At 38.1% G+C, this 16,339-nt stretch overlaps 1 protein-coding gene across 1 annotated transcript in view; it reads right to left on the bottom strand.

The window, feature by feature from the left end:
* The window catches only part of LOC105560894 (pikachurin), a 126,055-nt gene that overhangs the window by 64,845 nt on the left and 44,871 nt on the right, over positions 1-16,339 (bottom strand). Inside the window, exons 4-5 of the mRNA XM_012010396.1 lie at positions 14,621-14,859; positions 11,908-12,166 (exon numbers count right to left, since the gene is read on the bottom strand). Of these exons, the coding sequence (XP_011865786.1) occupies positions 11,908-12,166; positions 14,621-14,859 (498 nt within the window). The remainder of the gene's footprint in view (positions 1-11,907; positions 12,167-14,620; positions 14,860-16,339) is intronic.

Raw genomic sequence — 16,339 nt, 5'->3', positions numbered from 1 at the left:
GTTTATGAAAATTTGACTACAGAATTATATTAAATCGTTTACTAATGAAATAGTAAAATTAAATTCCCTCATTTGGAAGTGAAAACATATTTTCCTCGTGAAATTATAAAATCAAATAATATTGTATTCTCGTCATTGAGTACGTTTTCGAGAACCTGAAAGTAGATAGATTGAAAGTAAAATTAGCATCTGTAACGATGTCTTTTCCTCTCGTATGTAAATTTAATTGTACCCTTCGCACGCGGTATCGTTATAGCTTCGTGACGCGAATTCACGCTTTCTTGCGCACGTAAAGCCAAGCTTAAATATTGGCTCGCGAATTAATGCACGACGATTCTCCGTGCACAATAACACACGCGGTCCAGATGTACAAATTATTTTATCAAAGACAACCAAATTGATTTATCGCAACCGCGTAAATGTTTGCTCGCGGCATACTGAGCTGCGGCCCTGAATGCATGTGCCCACTCCTCCCTATCTAGGCGCATGTACGACGTGTACACGTGCACACGCACACACGGCAGCGCGCATGCATACCGCGGCCGCACGTGTATCTATGTATGTACGTGGTCGTACGGTATATGCGGGCTCGCATCACTGCGGAAGACGCAGGGTACTTCGCGCCTCACGTCTATCGCTATCACTTGGAGACTCGATACGGAACGATATTCGCGGAATGTTTACTCTCTCAACAAACGACGTTCGTGCCATTTCTCGACGCAACCGGATGTAAAAATTGTCACGGGCGTTTGTCATCACCTCGGCTAAGGTGAAAGCAATCTGGCGAAGAATCATATCGCCGGAGAAATTAAATCTGTATCCATTGTATAAACTCGGTATATAAACTTGATTAACTCCCCACGTTTTTAGATTACAATTATTGGGCTACCGTCATCTTGCTCGGACCTAAAGGCGCTCTCGCTTGTTTCGTTTCATAATAATTATATCATAATGGTCCTATTTAACTTTATTTGTTTGAATTAATTGCGGGCAGAGTGCATTTGCAAATGATATTGCAACGCTGCACACACTGTAGGAAATATAAATTATTTTACGACAGAAAATATCCGAAGTGACATATAAAAAAATTATTGTATAAACGTTTGAAAAATAGATTTTCGTAAAACTGAATATTGCGGTTTGAAACGGGAATTTTTGGATGCTCTGAAAATGTTATTCTAACTTTATTCTAACTCGTGTAATAGTCATGTAACAATCATGTAGTAATAATGTAATAGAAGTAATCTTACGAGTCGCGAAGGAATCGATTTCTGGAAAAGCGTATCTTCCTCGGTGTAAAATTGAATGTATATACATGTTGGCACGTTGTTTGTAAATTTTAATTATTAATCTTATTAATTAAATTATACTTCGTGTTCCATTTGTTTAACAGCAATTAATTTCGCAGATAATAATTATGTTGTGGCGCAATCGATTCATTAATTAACGAACGCGGTCGTCTCGTTTTTCCATTAATTAATACACGAGGATATTAGGATTGAGAATAATTAATCCGCTTAGGTTTTTACCTTTAATCAATATATGTTCCGTAATTTTCAATTAGAGCACGTGGAAACAAGTGAAAAATATGTCACGCGTATATTGGTGAAAGTTTACGAATTTAATTGAAATTTGCTTGAAAAAAAAATACATATATGTCATAGAGATATGTAATTTTATGTAATTTAATTATCATCGTGTATACTCCCAAAAACTGACGTTAGTTATATTTTGGGAGACTTTCACGGTAGATGTCCTTAAAGAAAGAAAACAGTATACGAGGACGGAAAGCTTCGAGATTGTTCGCTTTACTCGTGCCTTATTTTCTCGTCCTTGGGATATTCGTCGTCGTTATCGCGAGAAAGCTGCTTTATGAAGAACTTCTGACAATGCAAGCAACAATGTGTCATGCAAAGAAAAAAAAACAGTCGTCTTTAACGATTCACCTTCCTCCATGTCGCGTCCCATATCTACTTCTTTCTCACTTGCTGTTTCCGCATGCTTTATTAGCGTATATTCTCCGACTGCAACTCGGAGATTCGCTAGACTTTTATGATATATCATAAAGCGGGAGGAATAAAGAGCCAGTAGTTTATTATTGCGCGGGTCTGGCGAGAGAGACGACGTGTTGTGATGAACAATTCTTATTTTCCCCGAGTCCAATTATGAAGAGGACAGGAAAAACTGGGGAAAAATGCCAAAAACTAGTAGCTGTACGTGTATACAACATATACGTACATTGTATATGTAATAATAATTTTACTAGAGAAATTTTATATGTTAATAAAAAATTTATGAATCGGCCATTACTTCTTGCCAGTCATCTTGGCTTACGATGTCACATGCGAAGAAATCGCGAGCTGATGCACACAAACTATTTTCAGTCCGCATAAACGACTTTCCATCAACGTATCCTCTCTAGTCAGATAAGGCGGACGTCTGAAATGTGTACAAGTTCTGCTATCAATCCATTTATCATGCGGATGCATCACGTTGAAATGTAAAATAATTTTAAACATTTCATTTAGATCGTTTTCTGCGTTAACAAAAACAAACCTGTGACATTTATCCGATCAGCCTTTTCTACAAATTGAAAATTGATAGCAGAATTTTGAAAATGTCTTATCAGTCCACTTTTTATTGAAAAAAATTCATTGTCATAAAAATGAATTTCCCTGAAAATTATTTCTGTGTATGTACTTCCTTCTATTTTTATCGCTTTTAACATCATAATTCAAGATGTTTGGCTGTAACTGCAGCTTAACACTTAAGAACATAATTTCACGGAGAAAAATAAACAGCTCTCCCTCGTTTTATTACATTTTAAGATAAACTATTGTTATTTTCACGCTATAAACATAGGAAAAAAGAACTTAAGCAAGGAAATAATTTCCAGCAAAATCCAAAACAAAATTTAGTCGTCTACCGCGCGTGAATCTCACAGCGGAGAGAATTGTTACGTCCTTTCTTTCGTCTCGCAATTTTTCGTCTCGCACCTCGGAAGAAAGGACTTAATGGAGACGTTTTCGAGATGCTAGAAAACAAGCGAGAGACCAGCGAGATCAACGACCTATCTCAGACCACTGGGCGTCCCTTTGTTCCTGAAATCGCTGCTATTCGGCGGTCGTCCTCAAAACAATTATATACCACATTGTCAGTAGTACATACGAATACAATATACGTCAAGTGGACCGCGGAAAAATTATGTCAAACATTATGCCGAATCATCATAATGAAACTTATTTTGTGTTAACTTATATTCATAAATTTATTGTTACGTTATTAACTGTAAAATCAGGATCGTAGAGAGAGAGAGAGAGAGAGAGGGGGGGGGGATTGTATGCACACATTACATTATATTATAAAATTACACAAAAGATTACAAAATTTAATTATACAATACTTTACAGGTGTGTATAATTATTAAAAGAAATACCTGCATATATTTAACACATATCTATATAATACGCGTAATGGTATAAAATTCTCTTGGCATATTTCTCAACGCTTATGTATTAGCGAATGTATTAACGAAAATCTCGGGATCGTGAGACGTTGTACGTTTCTTTAATAGCTAACGCAAAGTTATTCTTAAATTTTGCTGTTTAAAATACAATCATTTCTACTCACGTCGTGACCTGCTTGGGTTATTTATTTCTTGGCACATTCTAGATTCAGCTTAAAGTATTCGCACTTCGTAATCTCGTGGGTACGGCGCACGAAGTGTCTTAAGAACAGTAACTCTTGGAAGATGTGCGAGGGAAAGAAAATGGGCGGGATAAAAATTGTAGAACTTGACGGAAAGCGTTGGAATGTTACGATAATTCATGACACCTTCTAGTTCACGTGAAAAGATACAGCTATCCATTTATTCCTCCCGTAAAGAAACGAGAAATCTGTTGTTTTCATGAAAATATATCTCAGCGGTTTCTTTGTAACATTTAGAATGTCTAGCGGAGAGAGAATCACGTTATTTTCGTTTTTTTTCCGCGTCCCCCTATACTCCATATAAAATATTACATCGCGTAATAATTTGTCATAGAATATCTTATACTGCACCTGTGTAAAATTTGTAAACCGGATAGATATGCTAAATTCATTGTAACGAGAGAGCACCCAGTTGGAAAAAATGCAAAAAACCCGATATTTTTCTGTGATAAAAATTCCAGCTTAATTCGAGATCCTTGCGGGGAGATATCCGCTTGAATTTTACAACCCGATAAGAACGCGCGTATCGCGCCACCTCGTTAACGAAATGGATTATCGGACGCGAATTCTGATCGCGTTTCATAATTCATCCATCGGCGCGGATGATCGGAACACCGCGCGAGATTTCCATCGATTCCGAGATGCGACAGACGGCCCGCGCGTTCAAAATATATCAAATTATCAATGAAGCCTTTCAGCTGGGGAAATCGTGCTGCGCGAGCGACGATAATGGGCGCTTTATGAGCCGATAATGCGGTAACCGAATTATATCTTGCCACTGTGCGCGTCTTGGAGTAGGTAGATGCACTTCGGTAGCTGTGCACGATAGCGAAACGTGTCGCAGCTCTACGTTCGCGCGATCGTTACGTATGTATGCTTAAATGTGTACGCCCGAATGCGACGGGCTCGCGGTTGTGCGCTAATGCTATCACGTCGTCACGTTTTACATTTAAATGAGCTGCTTTACGTGAAATTCGGCAAACATCTCGATACAAGTTCAAGTTAATCCCGAATAGTGGAAATCAAACAAACGTGTTTTAATTGCGGCGTACGCGTGTAGAGAAATATATTTTAGTCACTTTATATCGTGTTAATTTGAAAAATAATCGCTCATTATTTCTAGTGTTTTGATAAAATATCTTGGTTGCTCGCGTAAGATCGCTGGCATTGATAAATATGTCGATATCGAAAATATAACATCGACCATCGCGAAGAGCGACTGCATCGACAAATGAAGTCTAAATCGAAAGTGTGTCAGTCAGTTAAATTGACTTTATTTCAATTCTGTTTTATTCACTTGTGCATTATTTAGTCTTTATTATTCTACAGTTTTGAAGAGCGACAATGTCAATAAATAAAGTCTAAATCGAGAATGTGTCAATCAATTAAATCGACTTTACTTCAATTCCATTGTATTCGCCAGTCCATTATTTAATCTTTATTATTCTACACTTTTTCCCCCCTTTATTATTTTGAATCAATAATACGTCATTTTATCGAAACTGATTACGTTGTAGTTTGTGACTTTGACTAGCTGAAAATTATTCATGAATTCGATTAACGAGCATGTAGTCGGATACCTGGATACACAGAATAGCCGGCCGATACTGAAAGCGTGATGTAATGCAATTAGATTTCCCCTATTCTAAAGTATTTTTCTAAAGCGACAAGAAATATTCAATTCCAGCGTATTTAATGTGCTCAAATTTAATATATGAAAATGTGTGAAAAACAGAGGGAGAGAAAGAGAGAATTCTAGTCTGAAGGGAAATTAATTAATATGTGTGCTTAAAAGTATGAACTCGTACAAGGTAGACATAAATGTAATTATTTAGTTTATACAGAGGAAAAAAAATACGCATTTAAGTTTGCTCACTTATCACTCGCACAGTTATTTGATAAGAAGGTACATTAATCATATTCACTATTTTTCAAATGAGTTCGTAGCGGGAACAGACTTAGAGACTCACTGAAATCGTTGAAATTTCGATCTAATCGCGTTACTCGATTATTCAATTGTTCTCGACCAGATTGCAACAGGCTACTCAATCAAACGCTTCAGAACGGAGGTTCCGTTCCTTTTAGGGAAGAGGAAAAGAGAATTTAACGCCTCGAAACACATTACGTTGTATTAAAAATGCAACAGGCTGCTCGTCTAACATTCACTTTCGACGAGACAGCGCCAGACGCAACTTTTTATAGATTTTTTACCTGAAAGCCTTGCAAATTTTTTATGTAGCTTACTGACAGACCAAATGGTGAATAAATGAAGTTTCAAACAGTTCGGCACACCTGCGTCATATTAAAAAAAAAAAGAACAAATCTGTAACAATTTTTGTTGTGTAAATAATACATCGCCTATCATGGTTCGCGTGATGTTGAAAAATTGTAGCAATTTATGTCGCGACTTGTTAGATCTGTCCTTTTTTTATTGTTGCGCGCATGATTTGGAAAACCAGCGGTGTAAAGCAATTTTATATAGTCCAGAAAAATAATACAGAAAAAGAAATGATAAAATCGCGGTAAATGTTTTCGACCAGATACAGCTTTAGCGGTAGAAGATCGGATAGATTCTGCATCTCAATTGTCCTATCCTGACAGACTGACACTACAATTATCCTATCTGATGTTCGACGTCCGTGTTTTCCCTCCGGCTTAATGGAATAGAGATCGCGCAATTAGGAAGGCGCGATTTATCCGCAAACAGCAAGAATTTAACGACATTTGGGCCGGGCTCTCTGTCCGGCGTTACAATGCCCACTGGAGACGTGCGCGGTTAATCTGCTTAATCTAGCGTGGAACGCCATTTTGGCGGTGCGCCAATCTCGCCGGATTTTGCCCGGCCCGGTCCGGCCGGCCGGCCAGGTTCTCCAGCGGCCGAAGATCATCGTGACCGTGGTATAATAGCGCCGCGTAGTGCGGAATGGCCGGCAATTGTCCGACGATTGCTTCTGAAAGAGGCGATGATTGCCAGTTCTTTGGCTCGGGTACTTTCCTCGATAGTCCTATATATTCCTGAGAGTGCTCCAGCAGGAAGATAATATCGTGATAACTAACAAGTGCGCGATCTTCTGACAACTCTCGGATTACTGTAATTCCTGCTTTATGCACATGCGCCAATTAAGGGTTGTATAGTTGTATAGTTATCCAGTGCAGATCCTTTCATTTTTGCACGAGAGTAGAGACGATATCAGGAGAACCTGCTGGCACAGCCACAATGTAGTTTCGCTGCGGTAGCGAGATTCTCTTTCCCCGCGTGACACGGCGTGAAATAATTAACGCAATTGCATTCTCTCGGCATACTCCATCGCCACTCTAAATATTATAAAAAAAAAAGGATGGTCTGTCCGCTATTGTCCGGGAGGTGGATTCCGGTTTTGGCCGGAATGGCACGGAAGTTCCCTTGATTTATGTCCGGCAGTAACGAGGAAGAGAGAAGGGCGGCAGCTGCGAAAAAATAATTCTTCCGCTCATCGCGCCGCGTGCGCAGCTTCAACCGTGACATAAATCAGAGCAAAGCCGCCGTCTCTCACACCTCGCGATGGCGGACGGATGATGCGGAATTACCGAGCTGCACTTTGTAATATTAAAAGTCCGGATAATGTATCACTATTAAAATGTAGCAGCCTGAAGTTACGTCTCGACGGCAGCTGCTAGTAAATTTTTGTTTCCGCGCTAAGCCGTCGGAGATACCATTTTCGCGTTTAAATAGTAGAAGAAATTGCAGTTTATCCTTATACATTTTACGTCTCGCTCCGGCATTAATTTTTGAGTAACGTGTGAAATTTATCACTATTAAACATTCGTTCTGCCGGACCATTGTTTCGCCGATCTTAATTCCGCAATGCGTGATTTATTACGAACGAACGAACGAACGAATATTCCTGACGTAACTTGTTGCAGTATATATGTATATATTTACAGACGTTATTATTATTACTTATGCTTGACATTTAATTTACCTGTGGTTTTCTCCTGGTCCGAAGCTAAGAGAAAGACGTGTAATTTAATTGTGCTACATTTTTCTCTATTTATGGCAATTTAGAATATCGAGAGTACGTATCTTGTGAACATATACCTTCATAGAATATTTTTTACGTGAATGACTATAAGTGAATATTGAAATTCAGTTGGACACTATAACAGTTAATGTAAAGTCCAATTATTCGCTCTAATTCACTAACTTAATATAAAAGCATGTTATAGGTACGTAACAAACAATCTGAAATTTATTTGTATTTGTTATGCTAATTACATCCTATCTGCACTGTACCGTCTCGCCTTCTTTCTGACCCAGGCAGTGGGTCAATATTTTTAATGCGCAAATATTCGCAGCTTGGATTTCTTGTCGAGAACGGACGTATTCGCATTCGGAAGAATAAATATTTATATGTATAAACGGGAACCGAGAGCGCGGTGTGCAGTGGGCGTCGTTGATAAAATAAATTAAGCTCGTTAGATCTTGCTCAGAGAATCAACGAGGACGACTCGGTTTGCAGGTCGCGTTTGCTTTAAACCTTCGCAAGCGGAATTAACTGGCAGGCAACGCCCACCTCGTGGTTTTACCCCCAAGCCGCTCAGCGAGGCTTAATTTGGCCACGCCGAATAACAAGGTGGCGAATAATCCTGTACTAGGTCAATATAAAACAAGCCTCTTGTAACGCGATGCATTCGGAGCACGCTGTAAAGTATCGCTCGCAATCAAAAGGCCTGTCGTGGACGTTTGATTTGTTGCATCAGTTTCGCGCCTGTGAAAAACTAACGTACAATTACCTAGTACGTAACGGTTAACGAGAGAAAAACAACAGTACACATATTAAATACATGTACATATAATACGCATCTAATTGTTCTATAAAGATTCCCTCAAATTATCTTCTCATTAAAACAATTTTACTTATTTAGCCAGTAGACTGCAGTTTGAAATGTTTAGCATCAGTTATTGTAAATAACAGTTGTTATAAATATACAAGGTGAGGATAAAGTATGGAAACCCGTAAATTTTTAAAAAATTATGCATTATAGAAACAAACGTTTGAGATAAAAGTTATATGGCTCCAAGGAGGACATATATGTATAGTCGTTTGAAGGTTTATACATGATGGTAATCCTGAATTTTTTAAATGAGAACCTGCATTTGTTATTATATCATCTTTTTCTATTAATTAATTGGAACAACATTTGTCTGAAACATTTGTATATTTGTCTAATATATAATAATATTTTTTAGATATTCAAAGAAAACTTGGCAACTTTTTCAATAATCATCATACGATATCTCGATAACTGTTTATCGTGAGGAAAAATGGTACAGAACTTTTTAACTTGATTTGGTGTCAAGAATATGCTGTTGCAATAGTACTCCAACTTTGGTAAACACTTGTGCACACCTCCTTGAAGTTTTCATGTATACACAAATGTTTATAAAAACTGAAGTACTATTACAACAGCATATTCTTGACACCAAATCAAGTAAAAAAATCCTGTATCATTTTTCCTCACGAGAAATAATTATCGCGATATCGTATGATGAATATTGAAAAAGTTGCCAACTTTTCTTTAAATATCTCAAAAATTATTAGACAAATAAAAAAAGTTTCAGATAAAAATTCCAATTAATTAATAGAAAAGGATGATATAATAAGAAATGGAGGTTTCCGTTTAAAAAATTCAAGACAACCCGTTAATTATTAATTTAACCATTATAATTTTTATCGTATTATTTCATTTCCACTATGCTGGTTGAATTTGTAACTCCGCTTGTGCTACACAGGAGCGTTATTGACTCGTGTAAATAAAAGCGGAACAAACGCTCTTAGCAAAGGTAGAAGCGAAAGCACGAAGCGAACGTATAAAGCGAAAGGATATCCGACATTTCGTATGAATAATCTTTTGCTTTTACTACAAAGCGTTTGCTTTCTGTTGTGTACTCGTAAGCACCATCATTCTCGGGACTAGCATCAATAACGCAGCCACACAGCGTGTACAGGATTACAATATACAAATCATACTCTTTACCGTTCGCGCACATACTCGTATGCTTTCACAGAATTTTCTCTAATGTAACTTCAGTCGTGTAACGATCAATTTCAAATATAGGCAAACAATGACGATATCTTCACTCACTTTTGATGCATTTTGATACATCTACTTCGGTAAATAAAAGCGTATATATAATGTATTGCCCATGCATACATTTATCTGCCTTGTAGCTTATTTCTTTTAATAATGCGTCGTATAATAACTATATTTTGTATGCATAACACATTTCAAAATAATTTCACCGTAAAACCCGCGAAAAATTCAAATATATATTTTGCGTCACGTCTTCTCTTTTTAATTATCGCGGCGGCCGTGGCCTGAAAAAAAATCAATCTTGACAAACTTAATGTGGTGGTTAATTAAAAATCAGGTTGCCGTGAGATATGGTTTCAGTTTAATCGTTTCAGGTAAACGATTGCGCATATACGCGGCTTGTCGTGGGAACTAGATGAATGTTTGCCATATCATAATTCTTGCATCGATCCGCGTCATATACGGAAACTGCGCGATAAAACACTCAAATATTGAGGCGTAAAACATACTTCAAACTACGGACCATCGATCTCTTCTCGCAATTTTTCTGCCGCTTAATCCCATGCAATCCCATGATGCAATATAAACCACTCTGCAAGATTAAACCGAATATCGAGTACCTTAATCCGTACATTTCGAACGTTTCATAGCCGGAGGTTGAAGCGTAAACCGATACGTGTAGTCGATAAGACAAAGAAGATATGTTTCATTCGTTATTCGGTTACGAAGATAATCTTTATCATCTCGCATGGCGGTTAAACGCACGGAACTTCGAAAATTGATATCCCAGATCTTGAAACTACGTATTGCCTCGTTTAAGCTTTGTTATCCATAAAATGTCAATATTGGCGAATCCGGTAAGTCCGGTTATTGGTTCGGTATTGATATAATGCTGAAATAGATATCGACCTTTTTTTAAATAAACATCTGTATTTGGTCCGTTTGGAGATCGCAAAGTATTGGAAGCCGCTAGTATTGATTCGAGGACTATCGTTACCTAAAGCGTTCTCTCAAAGGCTTATAATATGTTTATAATAGCTACGTCGAATTGCGATAACGGAAGGCAAGGGAGAAACGTGAACAATTCCTGCATCTTGTGCTCGCGAAAACTCGAGACAGATTTTTGAGTCAGCAACTTTGTTTCGATTCGACTGCAGTATTTCTCTTGCCGTGAACTACTTTGGTAGCTGCATTTATTCTTCGTTCCAGTATGATACAATGTTAAACCGATAATAGCTGAGTTTGTATCACATTTCAACGGTAATGAACGAGGTTCGTTAACAGAAAATCATTTATGAACTTAAATTGGCAGGAACGTTCGCGTAATCTCCATCATCCTCTTGCTGCCATGATTCAAGATGGCCGATGGTATGATGAGGTGAACTTCTACTCGTGTGTACGCCATCGGCAATTTACATTTCCGTGACGTGGCGACGGGTCTCCAAAGATCCTCGAGAGCGTTTAACGTTATTCGCCGGACAGTCGTGCGCGCGCGCGCGCGCTGGCACCGCAGCGGGCATCTCAAAGGGTTAAAAGTTTGAGATTACCGAGAGCGTCCCGCACATCGAGTTTCCTGGGAGTTTCCGTAAAGCAACCAGGTGCAAACAGATCTGATCGCCTCGAACGCACGGAACTCCCGGGACCTCGAGGCGAAAACAGTACTCTTTCGACTTGGATGCCTTAAGTTTTGTACGGAGCGGAACAAAGCGAGGAGGCGACCGATGATGAGTAAGTTTTCAATTCTTCGACCCTCACCGCCTCTCGAACTCGAGTTTACTTTCGCGAGGAGAATCGCTCATCGACGTCTCTCGATTGTTTATCGAACTTAATTTCGCGTTTCCGAATGTACTTCTTTTTATCGCCGTCCAAGGACAATGGATAAAAGATTGCGCGCGACATTTGATAGCGTTACTTTCCGCTCTTTCGTGGAAATATCGATTTTAAGGGAGTTTCGAAGCAAAAAAATTGTATAAAACAAAATCAGCGTCGACAACTTTCTTTTCTACACGTCAGAGCATTGCGAAGGCAAATTTAGTATTTAGCTAAGGCGAAAATCCTTGTATATATTATTCATGGAATAGATAAAAAAGAAAATTGAGAGATAAGGCAAAGAATATCACTCACCGAGCTGACAACGATCGCCGCCTCTTCCGAGAGGACACTGGCATCTTTGTCTGAACGTTCCTTGCTTTCGTCTGAAGTTCACGGTATTGCCCTCGAGATCCACGGCTCCGTCGTCGTCTTCGATCACCACATCGACTTCATCTCCGCGAGATTGCTCGATATAACAATTTCCAGCCGGTCCGCAGTCCAGGGAACACGCTGGCTCAGTGCTCACGATACTCTCCATTGTGGATGGCAGTTTTTGCTCCAGATTTGGGCCCTGAATATCCACAAGAAATGTCATCACCGGTTTCATATTGGATTGCTATCAGTCCGCAGTATAAAAATTAGGATTTAACATTGAAGAGAAACTATAAAAGAGAGGGAATCAATTTTCCACATGCCCGTTTCATACGTTAGATGCGTTTAGAATTGGTCAAAATGTTTGTGAATTTTTAACTATTTATTTTTTACTGCTCTGTTTAAACACACATCATTAAATTACGCTTCTCAACTATATCATTCAAAAATATTCACAATACACATTTAGTACAGTGTCAAGTACCACATTTATCATAATTAACCTATCCGCATCAACAAGCCGTAATTTTCCCATAGGGATGACTGATCCGCGCAGTCATTTGGGCTTAGCAAACCCACGAACCCGAGCTCAATACACTGCGGATACTCATATTCATCTATAATATACATTACACACACACACACACACATATACACCTGCGAATTTATGAGGGATAATTTAATTAAAAGTTGAAGGGAAGTAAAGGCAAAGATCTATCTTAAAGAGAAGAAAAATGATTAAAGACTAGATGATGTGTTAAAAAATGTTATTAAATTAGAAAACTGCAAAAACTGAAAAGAAAAACAGCATAATTTGTGAAGCAGGGGCCACGTCAACTTATACTTTAAATAAGAATAATTTTAAAGAAGATTGATGTATTTAAATAAAAAGTAAGTTAAAGAAAGTTCTGCGAAAGGGTGTTTTTCGCATAGTTTCGAGCATAACAAAGTGAGGAAAGTACATGAGTTTAGTAAGCAACCCCAAAGAGAAGAGAATATTATTTATGGGTTAACCCGCTTTCTGACATCGGCCTCATCACTTATTGATCCCGCTGCTCGCTGTTGTCGATTCGGGGCCAAGAAATTTTCAGAAATAATGGGGCAGCCTGCTGCATGTTAAGAAAGCTGCAGCGGATGTGAAGTACCTGTTGCACGACTCATGTTTTTTATTTGAGAAGGCTTTTGAATAAAGATTGGCCTAGAAGCTGCGAATCTCGTGCTTAATGCCGAGGCTTGCGAAATATTAAATTTGTTTACCCATTCGGAAAGGAAAACCAACCGAGGAAAGGCCGGATTCACATTATATCGGTTTTATCAAACAGCGTGTTAATTTAATGTCATCAAAATTTCCGTGTTAATTCAATTTTATTAAATTTTAATGATGTCCCATGTAATCATTCACAATGTTAATATTCATTTGCAATAATTCCGGTTAATTTCTATCGGTTGATGTACATTTTACATTTTGGTTAAATTATAATATTATCTTATATTGATACGCGTCTCCATTTCGCCTCTAATTTAATTCGGCTGGTAATAGAAACTTTTCAATACTTAAAAAGTGAAATATCATTGCACAACGCGAAAGGTACAAAGTTTTATGTCGGATCCTTTGAGCATCAACAATCGGTCGGATGGAGTCCTTAATCTCGTCAGAGAAAACTTTATGTCCTTTAGGTGTATCGGGAATATTAATTCTAACTCAAAGGAAGATTCCTCAGTTCAGAACATTCCGATTTGCGCTCGATTTCACGTAAACGCTATTTCTATACCTCGCACATAGACACGCATACCCATTTATGTCCCTTTACGGAATGTTCTATTCTGGAGTGCTTAACCCAAAGACAATGCCCGATCGATTCTCTCCATTTAGCTCGAACGGTGACGGCACGTGGATATACATCAATCAATTAAATCTTTGCCGTTAGTGTGAACTATTGCGATATTGATTATTCCTACATATTGAATATTTGCTCTAAATCGATAGGACGTAAGTTCGAATTCGATATTTACGTGTCAATTAGTCAAATCGTAAAACGCATATAGCATATATGAAGAGTATATTTGCTACCACCAGCAGTTGCGTTTCAATTTTATTTTATCTCTTCTTTCGTGTCAAGACAGATTCTCTCTAAAAGTCAATCAATGCACTGCCATTGAAAATTGCTATTTCCGTAGTAGTCGCGTTTAAATTTTATTTTATCTCTTCTTTTGTTTCAAGACAGTTTCTCTCTAAAAGTTAATCAGTGCATTATCACTGAAAACAGTTACAAGCACTGAATAATTCAGCGAATCAGCGAATGCTCACTACACAAGTGATAATTCACTGATTGACTTTTAGAGAGTTGATAATGTAATGAGTCGGCGTGTAATAATTAAAAAATATATATTGTACACAAGGCTAATAGAATTACTGAAACTTAATAATCCTCTATTACCACGTTTACGTTAACATATCGTACCTTACTTAGTAAGTACTTAATAAGTAGCCGCCCTGACATCGTCTTATATTTTATAATAGATCAAAGACCTTGGATTTTTTTCACCGAATACCGTTCTGGAATTCTACATAACAAATGGTCGTAGAACAACATGCAAACACTTACGGGACAATACGACAAGCTAACCCGGGAAATATGGCGAATAATGTTACCTGAGACGTGGCGCGCAGCTCGATCCGATCCGCGCCGTTCGCCTCGTTTATCTTCGTCGCGTTCACGGTGGAATTCTCGGCTGGGGCGTCCAGATGTATCGTGAAGGTGGCACCGCGCATATAAAGGATGTCTTCGACCGCATCCTCGTCATCCGCGTTGTCCGCATTTGCCTCGTCGCTCTCGGCCTCGTCAACGAGGTCGTCGAGCTCGCTCGTCGATGGCGATGTCGAGTTGAGTTCTGTAACGGAACAGCCGTTCATTCTGTTAGAAAAACTGTCGGGAACAAGCTTGGAATATCGAATAAGCCGCGAGATAACACTGTTGTCTGCTAGAACCGTTTTTATAGAAAATTGACATGAACAAATTATCGAATTCGGGAATTTTTTTTAATTGTTGCCTCTTTTCCGTTGTTCCAATTAATACTCGTTATGTTCGCGTGTTATCACGGGAATTATATTTTCTGACAGTTTTACGCTGCACAGTAGAAATTGTAGAAATTGTGTAACGTAATATTATTTTTTAATACCATAATTTTCTTTTAAATATTGAAAAATTTGTTACGAGCGAACGGCTAGCACATGTGCTGTGCGACTTCGAATATCATGTTTAAATTCACCACAAATGTAGCAAGTTAAACTTTGTCTACTTAAACTTAGATATTTGAAGTCCTAAGAAAAACCCCAAATAAATAAAATGTTCTTAATAAACTCATCAAACGCAGCAAGTGAGAAAACGAGAAAACTTTCACAAATCATTATAAACTCAACAAAAGACGGTTATCAATTTTTACGTCTTCTCGGCTTCAATCCTCAAATCACTTTATCTAGCTATCAAAACCAGACGCAACTAATTATTCATTACAGCGTACCGTGAATATGCAGTTTTTCCGTCCCATTTGATAACAAATTGCTCTATTAATTCAAAAGAAAAATAGACTAGTAATGAATTAAGCTTAGCATCCATCATCATGCATCTATAATTTGAAGTAACTTGATGCAATGATAGTTAAATAAATCATTAGCTAAAATCGATATAATTTTGCCGAATTCAGATTCGGATATCGCCTGCACGCGATTCTTAAATTTATTCGAATTATTGCTATTTGACTTATAATTTTTAATCAAATTTATTAATTACATTTTCTGAAATTAACATTAAAACAGCAATACATAAAAAATATTTATTTACACCTTCCTAATCATTTTTAACAAATTCTCCGACTATTCGAAGCACCGCTAAATTGCTTTTTTGATCAAATATTTCATTTTTAATTAGCTAACCAGGATCTTTATACGTGGAAGTACAAAAAGTTGGTGGTATCCACGGATTTTCGAAAAATTGCTTAAGCTAATGGGATACCGCATTTCCTCCTCTACTAGTTTCAATCTTTATGCCGAATGCGAGGTTCATTCGCTAAGAATCCACGAACTGTTGCACAGCGTGGCATCAGTTCACTGCGCATGCAACTAGCGCGACAGAGGCGGCTGTATCGGGGTGAAGGGTCGTTAAGAACTTATCCGTTGGTCACACATGAGTTTCCACGTGTATAGCACACACGAGTAGTTATGTCGGCAGAGTAGTGGATAGTGCTCCTCGAGTTCCTTGAACGTTGACCGAAACTCGCTTACATCGTCTATGTTATCATAGGAAGAGAAGGAGAAAGCAAGAGAGAGAGAGAGAGAGAGAGAGAGAGAGAGAGAGAGAGAGAGAGAGAGAGA

This window comes from Vollenhovia emeryi, unplaced genomic scaffold, assembly GCF_000949405.1.
Source record: "Vollenhovia emeryi isolate VEMERY1.0 unplaced genomic scaffold, V.emery_V1.0 DF939218.1, whole genome shotgun sequence".
NCBI classification, from domain to species: domain Eukaryota; kingdom Metazoa; phylum Arthropoda; class Insecta; order Hymenoptera; family Formicidae; genus Vollenhovia; species Vollenhovia emeryi.
Note: the sequence above shows the minus strand (reverse complement) of the source record. Positions and strands in the feature narration are given on the sequence as shown.